The sequence below is a fragment of the Loxodonta africana genome, chromosome 4, assembly GCF_030014295.1.
Source record: "Loxodonta africana isolate mLoxAfr1 chromosome 4, mLoxAfr1.hap2, whole genome shotgun sequence".
Taxonomy (NCBI): domain Eukaryota; kingdom Metazoa; phylum Chordata; class Mammalia; order Proboscidea; family Elephantidae; genus Loxodonta; species Loxodonta africana.
Genome location: NC_087345.1, coordinates 22,179,001 through 22,201,062, shown reverse-complemented (window position 1 = coordinate 22,201,062; position 22,062 = coordinate 22,179,001). Strand labels below are relative to the sequence as shown.

Below are 22,062 nucleotides of genomic sequence, written 5' to 3'. Positions count from 1 at the left end.
CTTCCATGGCCATGATTAACATCTAAGTGTTGATGATCCCTAAATATTCCCAGACAGATAGATCTCTCTCTCTGAACTCCAGACCCAACTTCTCATTAGACCTCTCTACTGACACCTCTCTTACAGACACCAAAATCAACATGTTTAAAAACTGGACTTATCACCATCCTGCAAAAAAAAAAAATCCACTCTTCCTCCAATATTCACTATCTAAATGAATGGTACCACTATCTACCTGGTTCTCCGTGCCACAAACCAGGTGTTCTCCTTAACTCTTCCCTTCCCCAACGTCATCCAATCCCAAGTCTTACTTTTTATAAATAGCTCTTAAACTCATCCACTTATCCTTATTATCTCTACCCTAGGGTTGGAAAATCAGCGACTTAAATTATCCCATCATATTCCCAGTCTGTCCACTTGCCTCCAACAAACCTAGTTATCATCCCCACATTGTAGAAAACACTGCCTCTCCTCAACCCTCATTGCTTAAAACCCTTCACTGGTCTTAAAAGACCCTTTTTGTTCTGGCTCCTACTTCTCTCACCACACACTCCTCTCCTTGCCCCATTTATGCTTCAGCCATCCTGACCCACCCACAATTCTTTTAGTTCTAGGCACTTACAGGTGTCAACTCCTGTCTGGGATGCTGCTCTTCCTGAGTCTCAACTGCTTACTTCTTCCTTGTCCTTCGGGTCTGTGCTAACACGTATGCTACCTCCCCTCTTAAGTCTTCCCTGGCCAGTCCACAGCCTGGTTAGATGGTCCCCCTCATATTCCTTTAGCACCCTGCACTTATCCTGTATTGCAATAGCCTGTTCCCAACAAACCAAGCTCCTTAAAGGCACGTACTGTCTCTTGTAGGCCATTTTCTCCCCAGCATCTAGCAGAGAGGCTTGCATATAGTAAGTATCCAACATGTTTCCTGCATGAATGATACCAACAAACTGACCATTTTATATTGCTTTCATTTTTTTGTCTAATAAAAAGAACTTTTAGAAGTCTAACTATGCTAATTTATATAGATTCTGAGAAAAAAAATTGCCATTTATATCCACCTATACTGTTCCATGGGGACATAAGTACAAATAATCTAACAGGCTTCTTTTTGCCTTAAACACAAAGCCTGTCACAGAGAATATCTTACTGAAGTTTACTCTTATAATTAACTACCCATTTGTGAAATCTTGGAAAATACCTTAAATATTACCAACTAAGCTTATCTGTAAAATACAGAAATGATTATTTTGTATTTCCTTACTTTTGGAAGATGCTATAAGAACCAACTGTTTGTATTATCATCTGGCTTACTTGAGGAAAAGTCATCACATTGACATAAAGGGCAATGCAAAGGTAAAGAAAAATTCCAAAGTCTAGTTACTGTCTACACTTCTTAATGTCTAACTTTGTGACTAAACTTGTTAGGCCTTTGATGGCTCTTACCACCGATATTTTGAAAAGAAAAAGGCTAAGCAAACTCACAAATTGTAAACAAGGTTGCCATATTTTCCTTGTTTGAATTGGAGTCTTCCATTTGCAGTGAAGGTGGTACAAAAGAAAGACTGTCTGAAGACACGTCTACATGACCTGTCCCCATAGCAACCTCCTGGGTGATGGAGGAGACCGCCACAGGTTCTAGGCTGAGGCCAACTTCATGGAGGGAAACAGATTCTAGGGAGGCGAGGTTGTGTGAGGTAGAGAGTGCCACGCTTACAGAGTTGGTGCTCATAGCCACGGTGTGGATGGAGTCACTGAGGGCATTATCGGACATCCCGTTGACACGACTTGCAATGTGATCTGTCTCCATGACCACAGGGAGCTCCAGGCCATTCCCATGAATGGGTATCACACCACCGTGTCCTACAGTGTCTGCTGCAAGGTTGTTGCTCACAGAATCCACAGAGAGAGGTTCATGACTTCTGGAGTCATTTGGGATTTGGGAATGTTCGCCTGCAACGCCATCCATTGTAAGCTCTTCTGCCATTCCATCTGTAGATATTGGGCTGGTAACCCTAGAAACATTCTCCATAGTGATTGTTGTGTCCAATGCCACCTCATGGCCATCACTGGGATGAAGACTTTGGGCACCATGTGTGTTCACAGAGCGAGAGTCTATTGAAACAATGCCTGGTTCTAATCCAACATTTCCATTAGACTGATATGGATCTAGTGCTGAAGGGTTATTGGCGATAGATAATGCTGTATTACCGTCAACGTTTATAGAGTTAGGGTGGATATACTGAGGAGGAGGTCTGTCAGCTAAATAAGATAAAATGCCTGAGAAAAGGAAAAGATGAGATATCAGGGACTTTTTGGTACATTGTTAAATACACAATGCTTTACCTACTTCTCCGGTTTAATCAATGTATACACTTTAATAAATTAATTGAGTTCGTTAATTGAGTTCATAATTGAGTTCTTCCTGTGAAACTCTGAAAGTCTAAAAAACTAACTGTATTCCTTTGATGTTGACTAAAAATTAATAATTTAAATGTTGGCTTTAATATATACATGATTGCAATTCCTGAGTTCTAAGATGCTAAAGATTTGCTGTACTAGAAATAAAAGGTAAATGATTTAAAGGCAGATCTTCCACTGTGAAGTACAAAATTTAACTAAACGTAATTAAGTTATTCAAAATAACTAATTTATTCTATTCAAAATAAGTCACTCTTGTATCTGCTTTATCAAAACAGAAAAAAAAATGTTAACACTTATGCTTGTGAGGATGTGGTAAAATAGTACTCACTGTACTGCGAGTGGGAGCGTAAACTACTAAAACCTCACTGGAGCATAATCTGGCAATATATACTAAGAATCTCAAAAATGTGCCTTTCTTGCAAAAGAATTTCACTTATGAAAAAATCCCTAAATATATTTTGTAAATACTGTATACAAAGATATATTCATAACCCAAAACCCAAAAAACCAAACGCAGTGCCATCGAGTCGATTCCGACTCATAGTGACCCTACAGGACAGAATAGAACTGCCCCATAGAGCTTCCAAGGAGCACCTGGTGGATCTGAACTGCCAACCTTTTGGTTAGCAGCTGTAGCACTTAACCACTATGCCACCAGGGTTTCCATATCCATAACAGCATAGTTAAAACGATAACAAAATTAATAAAACCAAACTGTCCAACAATAAAGATTGATTTAATAATGCAACAACCATTCAGTTGAATGTAATACAGCACTGAAAAGGATACTTATAAAAACCATGTAAGGACAGGGAAGAATAACTATAAAAACAGAGAAAATTATTAAGTGAAAAAATGTAAGGACACGTAATTGCATAGAAAATACGATTTTAATTATAAACAACAGGTAAAAACCTATACCATGTAAAAAAGACAGGAAGAAAGTACACCAAAAAGATGGATGGTGAGACTATGAGTGGTTCTCCTCCCTCCTTATTTCTTTTTATTTTCTGAATTGCCTGAAATGTGTATACAGTACTTTCATAATAGAATAAAAATTCAATAAACTTTATTTTACAATTACAATGACACTGTAGCAAGACATGGTTAGTAAAAATAGCAAAATTATAAAAATTGAACTAAGGAGATGCAGGAGGAAAAAGGAGAGCGAAATCGTTTATGTGACATTAAGAAATTAAGCTTAGTCAAACAGCTGTATTAGTAACGTGCTATCTGTACATTCTAAGAAAAGTACAAATATAAGCAAAAAGAATTTCTACTCACCTAGAGATTAGTATCTAATAGTGATAAGCAGAAAAAAAATGTTAAATTAAGTCTGCAAGAATTAAGGCTAAAAGGTGGCTCTCTCTTTTTTAATGCCAAAATAACTGTAATACTTACCAGGTAGAATGGTTCTGAAGTAACTGCTCTCCAGGTGAGGATAAGGTGATGGAGGTAAGGTATAGTTTCTTTCTGGTAACCCACACATCACCCCTCGATCGCCAATACCCATTGGGAGCATCAGAGACAAAGCAGAGGGCAGAGAACTCAGGGAGGGACCTAGGTTTGGAATTGCCACTGGCAGGCCTACCAAAAAAAAAAAAAGTTTTCTTCTTAATTAAAAGAAAATCAGTATTTTTTAAAAATTCTCTCTATAATCCCCAGCTAAACCCTTAGAAAGGATTTTGCATATGAGAAAAATCTCAGCTAGTATTCTGCATTAAAAAAAAAACCCTTTTCATCCCCAGGTAGTTTTCTGCAGACATACATAAACAGGATTAAACGAAGCAGCCTTAATCCTAGTAAGTTCTAGAGTTAATTTTAAAATGCCAAGTTCATCCTCTGACCCAAAACCAAACTCATTCTAGAGTTCATTTTAAAACGCTAAGTTGATCCTTCAACCCAAAACCAAATCCGTTGCTGTCAAGTCGATTCCGACTCACGTATTGTACTTGAGTACCAAGACATTTATTTTACAATTAAAAATCTAGTTTAAATATAGCTTAAGAATACTAATTTTGAAGAGAAAAAAAGACTGGGAGAGCACATAGCAAAATGTTCACAGGAGTGATCTCCAAGTGGTGATATTATGGATACATATTTTTTACATTTCTTTTTACTTTGCTGCATTTTCTACTTTACACAAGAATGTAAACTTCAACTTGGAAAAATGATCCAACTTTAGACACGAAGTGTACATCTATGTTTTCATAATCTTTTATATACATACTGTACTTTACAATGTAAAAAAATTTAAACCCTAGATTATAGCCTCCTTGGATTACGTCTACCTGCAGTGCTGAAGCGACCCTTACTGGGCCTAAGTAACGTAACGAACGCTCACCACCTTGAGCAGTGCTGATTGCCAGATCTGTGCCAATGGCGTTATTTTTTAAATAGGATTTTCCTCCATAACAAGAGTATATCCACTAAAAGGAATGCCTAAGACACAAGTCAAAATGGGGTAACAGCTCACAAGAAATCAAAATTTCTTTTGGGGTCACTTGAAGGAATGAGAAGAGACCCTAGTTTGGATGTATCTTATTTAACTGCTATATTTCGCTAATTAGAGAGGCAATTCTCTATAAAGAACTTGTTAAACAATAATCAAAAAAAACAAACAAACAACCAAACCCATTGCCATCGAGTCCATACCAATGCACAGCAACTCTCAACCCTATAGGAGAGAGCAGAACTGCCTCACAGGGTTTCCAAGGAGTGCCTGGTGGATTCGAACTGCCCACCTTTCGGTTAGCAGCCAAACTCTTTAACCACTAGGCCACCAGGGTTTCCAAACAACTTAATAGGTTTCTTTAAAATATTCTTATGCATTAACTTCTATATCTTGATAAAAAAATTCCAATACATTACAATGTCACAGACCCTGAATCGATAGCTTGCTATTATAGGAATCAACAGCTTATCCATTTCTTTTCTACTTCAACAGAAAAAGAAAATCAAACCAGGCAGAAAAATGTTTGTAAAAGTACAGTGATGGGGAAGAATGAGGTTTCCCTATGCTAATCTTCTGAGTACTGCGGCTCTGGGGAGTACGGAGTACCACATGAGACCTCCATCTCTGGTACCGCCTCTTTCCCCATAATTCTAGGCCCAGTGCATTTGCAATTATAGTCATTCAGTTCCAGACCTAGCAGAAAATAACGCCCAATTTCCCATGCTTTCTAGGAACAGGTATTAGAACAACTTTAAATGATTCTCTTCCATTAACCCAGGAACAGGGGGCAAGGTTAGAACCAGATAAATGGGTAAGCCTAGAAAAAATGCCAAGTAAATTACAGCTCAAGAAAAGGACTGTCAGAAAAACTGCTATTCCTATCCACTAACTCCAGTTTTCTACAAAAATGTTTTCTTCCACTATGCTACCAGATGTGGAGCTACCATTCAGGCCTGCTTGGTTTCTCCCTCCCATTCTTAAAGGGGCTATGAGGACCCTCTGGGCTCCATTTAGAACTGAGAATGCATTAAGTGTTGAAATACAGTTGTTCTCCTTCACCACTGACCTGGGGCAGGGATGGCATTGTGAGTGGGTGAGGCAGCCAGGCCCAGGTGACTTCCTGAGACTGGCAAGGCATTGCTCACAGAGGATGAAGTCAGCTGCTCCATCCCCACTGGGCTCAGGTTCATCTCATTCATCCTAGGAAAGAGCATACATCAGCAGTTACACAAAAAAAATTACATCAATGACTCTGTTTTAAGATACTATAGAACCCGAAACAAATGGGGTGAAAAATGAAGACTTGACCAACATTACTTCATTTTTATGCTCACAATTCTGTGAGATAGCTACTATCATCCTCTTTCTACTGATAACACAACTGGGATTTAGAGACAATAAGTTAATGACATATAATTAGTAAAGAGGTAGAAACGGAATTTGAACTCAGGTCTGCCTGGATCCAAACCCTATGCATACCATCAAAAGCAAAGTTTGCAATCTTCAGAGCACATTGGCAATGAATTTTTTTTTTTTTTAATCACCCAAGTTTCTCTTTCACAAAATACTTCTCTAAATGGCTTGTTATTTCAAATCAGTAGTTTTATAGGCAGTTTATTTATTTATTTTAATCTACTTAAAGAATTTTCACTAATTCTTTTCACTAGGAGTAAAAGTGACGTTGTTGTTGTTGTTAGGTGCCATCGAGTCTCTTCCAACTCATAGCGACTCTACGTACAACAGTATGAAACGCTGCCCAATCCTGCACCATCCTCGTATAATTGTTGTAATGCTTGGGCCCACTGTTGCAGCCACTGTGTCAATCCATCTCGTTGAGGGTCTTCCTCTTTTTCACTGACCCTCTACTTTACCAAGCGTGATGTCCTTCTTCAGGGACTGGTCCCTCCTGATAACATGCCCGAAGTATGTGAGACACAGTCTGACCATCCTTGCTTCTAAGGTGAATTCTGGTTGTACTTCTTCCAAGACAGATTTGTTCGTTCTTTTGGCAGTTCAGAGCATGTTCAACACTCTTCGCCAACTCCATTACTCAAAGATGTCACTTCTTCAGTCCTCCTCATTCACTGTCTAGCTTTCGTATGCATATGAGGTGACTGAAAACACCATGGCTTGTGTCAGGCGCACCTTAGTCTTCAAGGTGATATTTTTGCTTTTTAAAACTTTCAAGAGGTTTTTGCTGCAGATTTGCCCAATGCAATGCGTCTTTTGATGACTGCTGTTTGCATGGGTGTCAATTGAGCGATACTGGGTCTAAATAAAAGTATCAACTTTGTAAAGAAGCACCATATTTTCCCCATGGATCAACATTTTATCAAAATTCTCTATCAGTAATCTTCATAATATCCTCCACATATTGAGGTTCATTATATAAGCTTTGCTAGATACTTTATGGAAACCCTGGTGGCGCAGTGGTCAAGTGCTACTGCTGGTAACCAAGAGGTCGGCAGTTCAAATCCTCCAGGTGCTCCTTGGAAACTCTATGCGACAGTTCTACTCTGTATCACATGCCCAAAATCACACAGCAATTAAATGGAAGAGCAGAAACTATGCTAAAAATACTGCCAAAAAGCTTTTCAATACACTGAACCTTTTCATCTACAATTTGTGGCAGGTTGAAGAATCTGAGAACCACCTTTCCTATGCAATTTATTTTGCCATTAAAAACCTTATTAGAAGGGACTGGACAACGGGTTGGAGAGAGATGCTGATGAAAGAGTGAGCTACTTGTATCAGGTGGACACTTCAGACTGTGTTGGCATCTCCTGTCTGGAGGGGAGATAGGAGGGTAGAGAGGGTTAGAAACTGGCAAAATTGTCATGAAAGGAGAGACTGGAAGGGCTGACTCATTAGGGGGAGAGTAAGTGGGAGTATGGAGTAAGGTGTATATAACCTTATATGTGACAGATTGACTTGATTTGTAAACGTTCACTTAAAGCTCAATAAAAATTATTAAAAAAAAACCTTATTAGAATGAATGACAATGATTTAAACAACACATTATTGAAGGTCATTATCAACAGCTATTAGTTTCTGTATCAGAATTTAGAGACTGCCACATTATGTACATTATCATTCTAAGAGGCTGGCTAAAAGGCTATTCGAAGAAGTCTCTCATACCCTCCAATCTTCACACTGAGTATCACAGTAATGCACATTTTTCTTGTATGAGTCAAAATCGATTTGACTGCAGTGGATTCGGTATTTGTTTTTTGTTTGGTGCTTACATGTGAGGAGCTCTGGTGGTGCAGTGGTTAAGAGTCTATGGCTAATCTAAAGGTCAGCAGTTCGACTCCACCAGCTGCTCCTTGGAAATCCTATGGAGCAGTTCCACTCTGTCCTGTAGAGTAGCTATGAGTCGGAATCGACTCAAGGGCACTGGGTTTGGTTTGCTTTTTCATATGTATGTAAGAGGTAGGAGTGGGGATCAAATGGGTTTATATAGTCCATCCTTAGCATTGAAAGCAAATCTAAACAGGCTTTTAATTCTGAAAAAAATACCAGCCATGAAAATAATAATAGCTAGCATTTATCAACTTGACAGCAATGGGTTTAGTTTTTCTTCTTGTATTTCTCCCTAATTATGTGCTAGACACTGAGCTAAATGATTTATACGTAATAATTTCATTTAGTCCTTATAAGTACTAAAAAGTAGGTATTATTCTTTTTTTTTTTTATTCTTTACACAATATTAGAGACAAGGAAACTGACTCAAGAGACTAAGAAACTTAATCCAAGATCACGCAACCAGTAAGTGGCAGAGTTGGGATTTAAATACACATCTGTCTAATTTAAAAAACCCAAGCTCTTAACTACTGTAAGAAAGACAATTACAAGAGCTGTTTTGCCTTTTACAGTTCCAATACATATTAATATTGTGGGGTATACTTAAAGCCCCATATAGGCCTGCTTCCTGCATTATTCTATATCCACGGGCTTCATCCTTATCTTTGGCCAGGTATCTCATAAAACTGAGCGCCCAGGCAGTAATGAAGTGCCCAAGTCCAGTCTAGTACAGAACCTTGAATAAATAGGATTTAGACTCATGGGGATCCCATGTGTGTCACAGTAGAAATGTGCTCCACAGGGTTTTCAATGGCTGATTTTTGGGAAAGTATTGAAGGACCTTTCTTCTGAGGTACTTCTGGGTGAACTTGAACCTCCAACCTTTCGCCTAGCAGGTGAGCCAGAGACTTGCCTTAAATATACACAACAAACTCCAATTCAACAGTTTCTACACATACAACTCAGTGACATTGTTAACATGCTTCAAGTTGTGCTATCATTCTCACCCTCCTTTTCTGAATTGTTCCTCCTCCATTAACAGAAACTCACTGCCCCCTAAGCTTCCTATTTAACATTCCCAGTTGCTGTTGTCAATTTGATCCCATATAAATCTTTACCAGGGACTCCTCTTGAACTGAGTAGGCACTGTGAAATACTTATTTGATTTGAACAGAGCAATACAAACTCATCGTCCTCACCAGAAAAACAACTGGAAGCACACGGCAAATGAGATAGACCTTAACAAGAACAGCACATTGATGACAGTATTTTATTATGCTATAAAAGAACGCAAAAGCTCCTTGTAGCCTAAAGAAACCATAGCTACTCTAATTTTCAAAGTTCCTGGGTTTAGGTTGACTTAATACAGACTTTTCCTGTAACTTTTTATAGCTACAAACATAACTAAAGCCCTAGTACAATCACTGGGGTAGTAATGACTTAATAAATTGATTACAACAATTTTTTAAAGTATGATTAAGTCTGTAGCTTCAACTGTCATCCTGAAAATTCCTATTAATCTATGTACCCAATCTGGAGATAAAAATCAAAATGGTGTTTGCAGGATGACTGCTAGGTCTTCTCAAACCAGTTCAAACCAGATTTCTGCTTTGTTGTGAGTCACTAAAATTTGATGACTTCAGCAGCCATAAAGCAAAGGTAACTAGCATTCTACAAAGAGAAAGCAGATGAAGGCATTGTACAATATAATCTTCCTAAGACTTTCTCAAAGAGCCCTGGTGGTACAGTGGTTAAGCACTCAGCTGTTAATTAAAAGGTCCATAGTCCAAATCCACCAGCAGCTCTGTGGGAGAAAAGACCTGGTGATCTGCTCTCTTAAAGATTGCAGCCTAGAAAACCCTATGGCGCCGTTTTACTGTCACACAGGGCTGCTATGAGTCAGAAAGGATTCAACATCACACAACAACAAGAAAGACTTTCTCATTTTGAAGTCCAACTCTATCCTAACTACCTTTCTCATATGGGAATGCGGGAAGCGATCTTGCAAGGGGCCAGGGATCAAGATACTAAACTCTCTCTTCCCCACTCACGTGTCATAAAAACATTTCCTTCATACTTCTACAGCTTATGGGTGTGTTTCTAACTGACTTTTGTATGAACATTTGCCAGGTGCTGATCTCACACCTTTTTCATAGGATGACATAAAAGTAGGTAAATGAAACGTAGCCAGTTTGCAAAGTGCAATGACAGTTTCAATAATTTCTATGAATTTGTGTTTTATCATTGTCATTCTAAACGTACAGCCTATGAAAGAGTCATGAAAAAACAACCAAATATAACTTTCTTTGGTGTGCTTCTCTAATGTACTGGTGTGATACTGTAAAGTACTTTAAACATTAACATGAGGCCTACAGAATTAAGAACTTCATCCCTCACTCTACCATCCGTGGTCTGATGGCACACCATAACCAGCAAAACTTACAGGCAACATGGTGATGGACTAAAAATACACTTTGGAGTCAAGATGAAATTATTATTAAACGTTCCAATAACTCAAAAGCACAGGAAAAATGTGTCCAAGAGCCAACAGTAAAAATGGGCTATTTGGAACGACTATTCCCATTTGGAGTAAATCATGCAACGCAACACTGGTTCCTGGATTTCTTATTCCCTTACAGGGTCGCTATAAGTAGGAATTGACTCGACGGCAACGGGTTTGGTTTTGTCCGGTTTGGGACACAAACCTATTTGCAAACCACACCTGTAACTTTCGCAATGGCACCAAAAACAAAGGTAACAACTCTGAACTCTCATTTGCGAGATGTTTTCCAAAGGTGTCAGCAGCGCTGGGCCCACCTCCCTACTCACCTGTGATGCATCTGCTTGGGGCCAAGTGTCAGAGAAATGACCACGCGGCATCAGGGTTTGCGTTCCAGGGTCACGTGCCGCCGCATCTTGCTCACAACCGCTGCACAAACGCGCCCACTACCCCCGGGGCCGCCCAACTTCTCCCGAGGGCCGGCGGCCGTGCACCCCATCTTGGATGGGGCATGTCGGGGGCCACCTGGGGCCTTTCCTCCCGAAGCTCCCGGAAAGGCGCTGCCCAACCTAGGGGAGACAGGCACGGTCACCAAAACCACGGAGAGGACGCAGCCCCGGTCCCCTCGCTGCGGCAGAGCCGCAGGCGCCGCGGCACCGCCTCCCGCGGGCGGCCAAGTCCCCGCCCGCCCGCCCTCCTGCGTGGGGCCGCCGGCCGCCCCGCCCTCGCCCCGCCCCCGCCGGGCCCGCGCGCAGCCCACCTGCCGGCCGCGGGGGCCGCGCGCCTGCCCTTCCGCTTTGTTCCTCATCCGGGCAGAGCTCACCGCGGGGCCCTCCCCGACCGCCCGCCCGCCCCCCCGCGCCCTGGGGGCCGCCCGCCTAACGTTTTCCACCCGGCCGGGTCCACCGCCCCCTCAGGGCCGCACCCTCCGAGGCGCGTTTCCGGCTCCTCAGCCACTCTCGGCGCCCGCCGCTCCGCCCCTCGTGCGTACGCCTCCTTTCCCCCTCCACTGCCCCGCGGTCCGCAAGTGGCAGCCGCGTACGGCTCTCCCCTCCCCCAGCCCAGCAACCTCACGCGCGTGCGCACGACAGGAGCGCAGGCCGGAGCGGGGCTAGGTGCCAGAGGGCTCCGTCGGAAATACAGCGTCTCAATCCGGCCGATCCAGTGGACGCGGGAGTCGAGCGCCGAGTGATCGATTCACGGTTGCTAGGCGACGAGGATGGATGTGCACGGGGGAGCTGGACTCGTAGTCTTTACCTAGTGCCTGGTTTCTGTTATTGTTAGGTGCCAAGGAGTCAATTTCAGCTAATAGCAACCCAGTGTTCGAGAGAACTAAACACTGCCCGGTCCTGGGCCATCCTCACAATCGTTGCTATGTTTGAGCCCATCGTTGCAGCCAGTGTGTCAGTCCATCTCCAAGGATCATCCTCTTTTTCGCTGACCCTCTACTTTAGCAAGCATGATACCCTTTTACAGGGATTGGTCCCTCCTGATAATATGTTCATAGTATGTGAGTCAAAGCATTCTGGCTGTATTTGTTCCAAGACTTGTTTGTTCTTCTGGCAGTACATGGTTTATTCAATATTCTTAGCCAACACAGTAATTAAAAGGCATCAATTCCTTGGTCTTCCTTATTCATAGTCCAGCTTTTGCATGCATATGAGGCAATTGAAAATATCGTGGCTTGGGTCAAGGGCATCTTAGTCTCAAAGAGAAATCTTTGCTGAGTTCCTTTTCCTCTGAAACCCCTCCGGCTCCCCGCTTTAGTCTTCATGGTATTCCGCCACTGGGGAAGCGTGGATTCACGCATGTCCACAAAATTCGAAATAAGGGGCTTAACTTAGCACAGAAATGTTGACAGTGTTGCCCAGGAGGAATTGGGAGTCTAAACCAAATATTTTTTCATCGTGCGTTAAATGTGACAGTCACCCATTTTCTCGAATTTTGTATAAATTCCCTTCCCCTTTCTTTGCCCTGCCTCCCCTACTGCATACATGGCACTGTGCTAAGCACTAGGAATGTGAGATGCTTTTAAAAGAAAATGGTCCCAAGCTCTTGAGAACTTGACATTAAAAAAAACAACCAACCCAGTGCCATCGAGTCGATTCTGACTCATAGCGACCCTATAGGACAGAGCAGAACTGCCCCATAGAGTCACTTTTATTGTTTCCATATACCAACGGAACAGCAGAGACACAAGAATTCCTACTTTCATTCAGAAAACGTTTATTGAATTACATCCCAAACATAAATACGGAATAATACACAGGTCCAGCCCTTGAACAACTTGCAACCTAGTAGAGACTGGTGAGTTTTGAAAATTCAGTCTAATGGGAATGGGCAGAGGCAGGCACACATTTTGGATGAGAGTGGGGTGTGGTATCAATGTCCATAACTTTCCCCTTTGCTCTTCATAAGGAGAAAGTACATTCCAGATGAGGGAATTTATCGCTGAACCTTAGCAGGTCATCTTGGGTTTGCTCTCTTGTTGACAACGAATAGAAATCTAAATTAAATCACATCCTAAGTAAGTGAGAAATGCCACTTCAAACCTAGGACTAGAAAATGATCAAATATTTTATAAAAGGCTGAATGGGTTTCCCTCTGGTTTTCAGTGCCTATTCTTTTTGAACAACTCAGTTAATTTCAGAGGTGTTTGTAAAAATCAGGCCAAATAAATGTAGGAGCTGAAATGATGGCTAGATGAGGAGAAAACCGTCATGACCTTGATAAAAAACCAAAACCAAACCCACTGCCATCAAGTTGATTCTGACTCATAGCGACCCTGTAGGACAGAGTAGAACTGCTCCATAGAGTTTCCAAGGAGTGCCTGGTGGATTCAAACTGTTGACCTTTTGGATAGCAGCCGTAGCACTTAACCACTGCACCACTAGTGTTTCGTGACCTTGATAGGACACAAAAATCATGAACCATTAAAAAGATGGTGTCTTAGGCTGAATTCTCTAGAGAAGCAAAACCAGTGAACTATATACATTATATGTGTGTGTATATAGATAGAGAGAGAGATTTAATATCAAGGAAATGGCTCACAGGGTTGGAGAGGCTGGCAAGTCCCAAGTGCATGGGTCAGGCATCAGGGTGGAGGCTTCCCCTGACTCACATAGCTGCAGGAGCTAAGGAGCCCAAGATTGGCAGGCAATACGGCAGGTAGCAGGCTCAAGTCCCAAGAACCAGAGTTCAAGTAGATTATGAGCTCGATGCAGGATTCAGAGCAAGCAAGTGAGCTTTGCCAGAATGTCCATATACGTATTGGATGCAAGCCACACCTCTGAGGAAACTCCCCTTACAACTGATTGGCTGATCACATCAGATCTACTCAGTGCTATAGGGTCACTGTAAGTCTGAATCAACTCGATGGCACACAACAGCAACATCCAGAATATATAAGAAAACTTTCAACTCATTAATAAGGAGGCATATAACCCAATCTTAAAAATTGGGCAACATATTTGAATAGACACTTAACAAAACAAAGTATACAGATGGCAATTAAGCACATGAAAAAGATGCACATTATTAGCCATTGTTGTGCGCCTTCAAGTCAATTCTGACGCATAGCGACCCTATAAGACAGAGTAGAACTGCCCCGTGGGGTTTCCTAGGCTGTACCCTTTATGGGGGCAGATAGCTAGGTCTTTTCTCCCATTGAGCTACTAGTGGGTTTGAACCGCCAACCTTTTAGTTCACAGCCAAACAAGCACTTAAGTGTTGTGCCAACAGGGCTCCCATTAGTCGTTAAACCAAAAAAACTGATGGCCACCTAATTGATTCCAACTCATAAAGACCCTACAGGTCAGAGTAGAACTGGCCCATAGGGTTTCCAAGGAGCAGCTGGTGGAGTCAAACTGCCGACCTTTTGGTTAACAATTAAGCTCTGAACCACTGCGCCCCATGGCTCCTAATAAGTCTTTGGGGAAATGCAAATCAAAACACAGTGAGATAACATTGCATACTTACTAGAGTGGTTGAAATTAAAAAGACCAGATATAGCAAGTGTTGATGCAGATAGGGAACAACTGGGCCGTCTCTCACATTGCTGATGAGAATGCAAAATGCTACAGCTGTTTTAGAAAACAATGTGGCGATTTCTTATACTATACTGTGCATCAATCCTAGTCTTGATATGTACCTAAGAGAAATAACATACCCAAAACCCAGTGCCGTCGAGTCGATTCCGACTCATAGCGACCCTATAGGACAGAGTAGAACTGCCCCCATAAAGTTTCCAAGGAGCGCCTGGCAGATTCGAACTTCCGACCCTTTGGTTAGCAGCCGTAGCACTTAACCACTACGCCACCAGGGTCATACACATACATGAAATAAATGTATATATACAGACTTGTACGCAAATATTCATAGCAGCTTTATTTATAATACCCCAAAACTGGAAAACAACCCAAATGTCCATCAACTGGTGAGTGGATAAACAATAATGGTATATCTATACAATGGAGTACTACTTAGCAATGTAAAAAGAACAAGCTAGTGAAATGTGAATCTCAAAAACATACGCTAAGTGAAAGAAGCTAAACACAAAAGACCACATGTTGTACAAGTCCTTTTGTAGAAATTCAAGAAAGAACTCGTTATAAATAAAAATATCTCAAAACTTGATTAAAAAAAAAAAAAAATCAGGTCCAGGTCACCAAAAAATTCAAGGCTCCTAACCCCACTCCCCAGACTAGATGAGGTTTCCTGTATGCTCTCTCATCATATCTGGATAGTAATTGTTTAATTTTCTATCTTGCAAATGGACTTTAATGCTCGGGCCAAGGGCCTATCTTATTTAATGCTATATGACCTAGAACAATACCCATTGCCACTGAGTCCATTCCGACTCATAGCAACCATACAGAACAGAGTAGAACTGCCCCATAGGGTTTCCAAGGCTGTAATCTTTATGGAAGCAGACTGTCACATCTTTCGCCTGTGGAGTGGCTAGTGGGTTCTAACTGCCGACGTTTCAGTTAGCAGCTGAGCACTTCCCCATTGCGCCACCTGGCACAAATGCTGCTGTTGGTTCCAACTGATAGCGACCCTGTGTACAACAAAATGAAACACTTTCTGGTCCCGTGCCATCCTCACAATCATTGCCATGTTTGGGCCCATTCTTGTAGTCACTGTGTCAATCCATCTCCTTGAGTGTCTTCCTCTTTTTTGCTGACCCTCTAACTTAGCAAGCAGAATGTCCTTCTCCAGGGACTAGTCCCTTCTGATAACACGTCCGAAGTACATGAGACAAAGTCTCCCCATCCTCGCTTCTAAGGAGCACTCTGGCTGTACTGCTTCCAAGACAGATTTGTTTGTTCTTCTGGAAACCAATGGTATATCCAATATCCTTAGACAAACCGTAATTAAAAGGCATCAATTCTTCTTTAGTCTTCTTTATTCATTTTCCAGCATTTGCATGCATACGAGGCAATTGAAAATACCACGCCTTGGACAGGCACACCTTAGTCCTGAAAGTGACTTTTTTGCTTTTTAACACTTTAAAAATGCCTCTTGCAGTAGATTTGCCCAATGGAATATGTCATTTGATTGCTTGACTGCTACTTACATGGGCATTGATTGTGGAGCCAAGTAAAATGAAATCCTTCACAACTTTAGTCTTTTCTCCATTTATCATGAGGTTGCTTATTGGTTCAATTGTGAGGATTTTTGTTTTCTTTATGTTGAGGTGTAATCCTCAGCATAAAGGCTATAGTCTTTGCTCTTCATCAGTAAGTGCTTCAAGTCCTCTTCACTTTCAGCAAGCAAGGTTGTGTCATATGTAAATCGTTTGTTAATGTTTGTTAATGAGCCTTCCTCCAATCCTGATGCCATGTTCTTCTTCATGTAGCCCAGCTTCTCAAATTATTTGTTCAACATGCAGATTGAATAAGAATAGTGAAAGGATACAACCCTGATGCACACCCTTCCTGATTTTAAATCATGCAGTATCCCCTTGTTCTGTTCAAACAACTGCCTTTTGGTCTATATAAAGTTTCCTCATGAGCACAATTAAGGGTTCTGGCATTCCCAATCGTGGCATAAGGCATCTGTCAGTTTGTCATACTATGGTGGCTTGCATGTTGCTGTGATGATGGAAGCTATGCCACTGGTATTTCAAATACCCTCAGGGTCATCCATGATGGACAGGTATCAGCAGAGCTTCCAGACTAAGAGAGACTAGCAAGTCTACTGAAAAAAATTGGCTAGTGAAAATCTCATGAATAGCAGCAGAACATTGTCTGATACAGTGCCAGCAGATGAGCCCTGCAGGCTGGAAGGCACTCAAAAGACAACTAGGGAAGAGCTGCCTCCTGAAACCAGAGTTGACCTTAGTAACGTGGTTGGAATAAAGCTTTTGGAACCTTCATTTGCTAATGTGGCATGACTCAAAAATAGAAGAAACAGCTGCAAACATTAAAAATAGGAATGTGGAATGTATGAAGTATGAATCTAGAAAATGGGAAGTCATCAAAATGAAATGGAACCCATAGAGACCAATTTCTGAGGCATTAGTGAGCTGAAATGGACTGCTATTGACCATTTTTAATTAGACAATCATATGTTCTACTATGCTGTGAATGACAAACTGAAGAGAAATGGGGTTGCATTCATCATTAAAAGAACATCTATCCTGAAGTACAACACTATCAGTGATAGGATAATATCCAGACACCTACAATGACCAGTTAATATGACTATTATTCAAATTCACACACCAACCACTAATGCCAAAGATGAGAAAATTGAAAAATTTTACCAACTTCTGCAGTCTGATATTGATCAAACATGAAATCAAGATGCATTGATAATTACTGGTGATTGGAATTCGAAAGTTGGAAACAAGAAGAATCTGTAGTTGGAAAATATGGCTTTGGTGATAGAAATGTGTGGGAAATTGCATGGTAGAATTTTGCAACACCAACCATTTATTCACTGCAAATACTTTTCTCAACAATGTAAACGGTGACTATATACGTGGACCTCACTGAATGGAATATTATTTTGACTATATCTGTGGAAAGAGACAATGGAAAAGCTCCATATCAACAGTCAAAACAAGGCCGGGATGATTGTGGAACAAACCATCAATTCCTCACATGCAAGTTTAAGTTGAAGCTGAGGTGAATTAAAACAAGTCCACGAGAACCAAAATATGGCCTTGATTATATTCGACCTGAATTTGGAGACCATTTCAAAAATAGGTTTGACACATTGAACACTAATGACCAAGGACCAGATGAGTTGTGGGATGACGTCAAAGACATCATACATGAAGAAAGCAAAAGATCATTAAAAAGACAGGAGAGAAAGAAAAGACCTAAATGGATGTCAGAAGAGACTCTGAAAATTGCTCTTGAACATGGAGTAGCTAAAGCTCATGGAAGAAATGGTGAAGTAAAAGAGCTGAATAGAAGATTTCAAAAGGCAGTTTGAGAAGACAAAGTAAAATATTATAATGAAATATGCAAAGATCTGGACTTAGAAAACCAAAAGGGAAGAACACATTCAGCTTTCCTCAAGCTAAAAGAACTGAAGAAAAAATTCAAACCTTGGGTTGCAATTTTTAAGAATTCTACAAGAAAAATATTGAACGGTGCAGAAAGTATCAAAAGAAGGTAGAAGGAATGCACAAGGAATTGGTGGACATTCAGCCATTTCTGAAAGTATGAGCAAGGACTGATGGTACTGAAGGAACAAATCCAAACTGCACTGAAGGCATTGGTGAAAAACCAGGCCACAGGAATTGATGGAATACCAAGTGAGATGATTCAACAAACAGATGCAGTGCTGGAGGTAGTCATTTGTCTATGGCAAGAAAGCTGGAAGACAGCTACTTGGCCAACCAACTGGAAGAGATCCATATTCGTGCTCATGCCAAAGAAAGGTGATCCAACAGAATGGGGAAATGATTGAATAATATCACATGCAAGTAAAATTTTCCTGAAGATCATTCAAAATGGTTGCAGCAGTACATCAAGAGAGAACTGCCAGTTCAAGTTGGATTCAGCAAAGGATAAGGAATGAGGCATATCATTGCTAATGTCAGATGGATCTTGGCTGAAAGCAGAGAATACCAGAAAGATGTTTACCTGTGTTTTATTGACTCTGCAAAGGCATTCCACTGTGTGGATCATAACAAATTATAGATAATATTGACAAGAATGGGAATTCCAGAACCCTTAATTGTGCTCATGTGGAACCTGTACATAGTTTAAGAGGTAGTCATTGGAACAGAACAAGGGGATACCGTGTGGTTTAAAGCCAGGAAAGGTGTGTGTCAGGGTTGTATCCTTTCACCGTACTTTTTCAATCTGTATCCTGAGCAAATAATCTGAGAAGCTGGATTATATAAAGAAAAACATGGCATCAGGATTGATAGAAGACTCATTAACAACCTGCAATATGCAGATGACACAACCTTGCTTGCTGAATGTGAAAAGGACTTGAAGCACTTACTGATGAAGAGCAAAGACTATAGCCTTTATGCTGAGGATTACACTTCAACATAAAGAAAACAAAAATCCTCACAACTGGACCAATAAGCAACATCATGATAAACAGAGAAAAGATTGAAGTTATCAAGGATTTCATTTTACTTGGTTGCACAATCAATGCCCATGTAAGCAGCAGTCCAGAAATCAAACAACATATTGCATTGGGCAAATCTGTTGCTAGAGTTCTCTTTAAAATGTTAAAAAGCAAAGATGTCATTTTCAGGACTAAGGCGTGCTATTTTCAGTTGCTTCATATTCATGGGAAAGCTGGAGAATGAATCAGGAAAACTGAAGAATTATTGATACCTTTGAATTGTGGTGTTGGTGAAGAATACTGAATATACCACGGACTGCCAGAGGAACAAACAAGTGTGTCTTGGAAGAAGTACAGCCAGAGTGCTCCTTGGAAGCAAGGATGGGGAGGCTTTGTCTCATGTACTTTGGACAAGTTATCAGGAGAGATCAGTCCCTGGAGAAGGACATTAAGCTTTGCAGGGTAGAAGGCTAGCGATAAAGAGGAAGACCCTCAAGGAGATGGACTGACACAGTGACTGCAACAATAGGCTCAAACATAGCAACGATTTTCGACATGGTACAGGACTGGGCAGGGCTTTATTCCAGTGTGTATGGGATTGCTATGGGTCAGAACTGACTTGATGGTGCCAAAGAACAACCATGTATATCTGATAAATAAGTGAAAGTCAAACTGGCATAATTTAAACTATGCATAGTGACAAACATTATCTATTTGGAGAAGTACAGTAAATAGATGATCAAAGGTCACTCAAGGAGCTGATTTGACACTTTAAGGATACCCTACATTGACAAGAAGGCAATAAAAGCAATGGGTAAATTATTGAGTGATCAAACATGTAACAACTAAGAATGGAGAAGTACTTTTAGAGCCCAAGTACTAGAAAGACTGAAACAAAAATGTAGAGCTGCAATCAAGGATAGACCTGAGATAATCATAACCACCACAAATCGGTTGACAGTCATTAACATTCTTGCTGGCTAGCAAGGATAGCTGCAAAAGCAAATGACCTCTAAATATTACCTTCTAGCAGCTGGGTTTTTTTTTTTTAGCACAAAACCCACTGCCGGTGACTCGATTCTGACTCATAGCGACCCTATAGGACAGAGTAGAACTGCCCCATAGAGTTTCCAAGGAGCGCCTGGTGGATTCAAACCGCCAACCTTTTGGTTAGCAACTGAACTCTTAGCCACTATGCCACCAGGGTTTCAGAAGACAGGGATAGTAATTGGTAAATTAAGACCAAGGCCAGGCTTCTTAGAATCTTTTTCTTTCAATTGACTCTAATTAAGATTCCAAATCCTGCTTCTTCTAATCTCTGGTGTTAATGCGGGTCTGGAAATATGACCTTTTCATGAGGGCCTGGAATCATGACCTTTCATGTGGGTAAACCTGTTCTTTGGCATTCTTGGAATTCTCCCCCATAAGCCTGATAGAATTACAACTCATTGTATCAGATTCAAAATGACCCTTTCTTTTTTTAGTTTTGCGGAAAGGCATGGGAAGGCTAGGGTTAATTCAACAAATTTTTTTCTCTTATTGTATTTTAGATGAAGATTTACAGAGCAAATCAGTTTTTCATTAAACAATTAATACGCGTATTGTTTTGTGACATTGATTGCCACCCCCAGGACATGTCAACACTCTCCTCTTCTCCACATCGGGTTCCCTATCATCAGCTTTCCTGTCCTCTCCTGCCTTCCCATCTTTGCCTCTAGTTTGGTGTGCCCGTTTGGACTTGTTTTGTTTTATGGGCCTGCCTAATCTTTGTCTGAAGGGTGAACCTCAGGAGTGACTTCAGTACTGAGTTAAAAGGGTGTCTGGGGGCCATATTCTCAGAGTTTCTGCAGTCTCTGTCGGACCAGTAAATCTGGTCTTTTTTTGTGAGTCAGAATTTTGTTCTACGTTTTTCCTCAGCTTTTTTTTTTTTTTTTTTAATGTGCCAGGCATTGTGTTAGACACTGAGGTTACAACAGTGTACAAAAGAGGCTTAAAAAAAAATTGCAGTCCTTATGGAGGTTACATAATAATAGAGGAAGACAGACAATAAACAAATAATTAAAACTGATAATCATTGGGGTAGCAAAAATAGTATAAAAAGTTGTATTTGTTATGAATTGAATTGCATCCCCTCAAAATATGTGTTGTAAATTCAACAGCTATACCTGTGGATGTAATCTCATTTGGGAATAGGACATTATTATGTTAATGTGTCCATATTAGTGTGGGGTATGTTTTTTTTATGTCTGAAGCCAATCACATCTGAGATATAAAAACAGCAGATTAGGCATGGAAGCAAGGAACCACAGATGGGGGAAGACAGATGTCACACCAAATGAAGATCATGAAGGAGCCAAGGAACAGAAGCTGAAAAGAGATAAGGACGTTCACCCAGAGCCAACAGAGAGAGAGCCTTCCTTCCCCTGAATTCGGACTTGCAGCCCATCACTGCAGCCACTGTGTCAATCCATCTCATTGAGGGTCTTCCTCTTTTTCGCTGACCCTCTACTTTACCAAGCATGATGTCCTTCTCCAGGAACTGGGCCCTCCTGATAACAGGTTCAACGTACATGAGATGAAGTCTTGCCATCCTCGCTTCTGAGGAGCACTCTGGCTATACTTCTTCCAAGACAGACTTGTTTGTTCTTCTGGCATTTTATGATATATATTCAATATTCTTCACCAATGCCATAATTCAAAGGCATCAATTCTTCGTCCATCTTCCTTATAAATAGTCCAGCTTTTGCATGCATATGGGGTGATTGAAAATGTCATGGCTTGGGTCAGGTGCACCTTAGTCCTCACAGTGACATCTTCAAGTCCTCTTCGATTTCAGCAAGCAGGG

At 41.0% G+C, this 22,062-nt stretch overlaps 1 protein-coding gene across 1 annotated transcript in view; it reads right to left on the bottom strand.

The window, feature by feature from the left end:
- The window catches only part of PRDM4 (PR/SET domain 4), a 38,170-nt gene extending 26,853 nt beyond the window's left edge, over window positions 1-11,317 (bottom strand). The window contains exons 1-4 of the mRNA XM_003405315.4: window positions 11,006-11,317; window positions 5,940-6,073; window positions 3,820-4,005; window positions 1,480-2,274 (exon numbers count right to left, since the gene is read on the bottom strand). Of these exons, the coding sequence (XP_003405363.2) occupies window positions 1,480-2,274; window positions 3,820-4,005; window positions 5,940-6,073; window positions 11,006-11,016 (1,126 nt within the window). The 5' untranslated portion in view covers window positions 11,017-11,317. The remainder of the gene's footprint in view (window positions 1-1,479; window positions 2,275-3,819; window positions 4,006-5,939; window positions 6,074-11,005) is intronic.
- Between the last annotated feature and the right edge of the window lie 10,745 nt (window positions 11,318-22,062).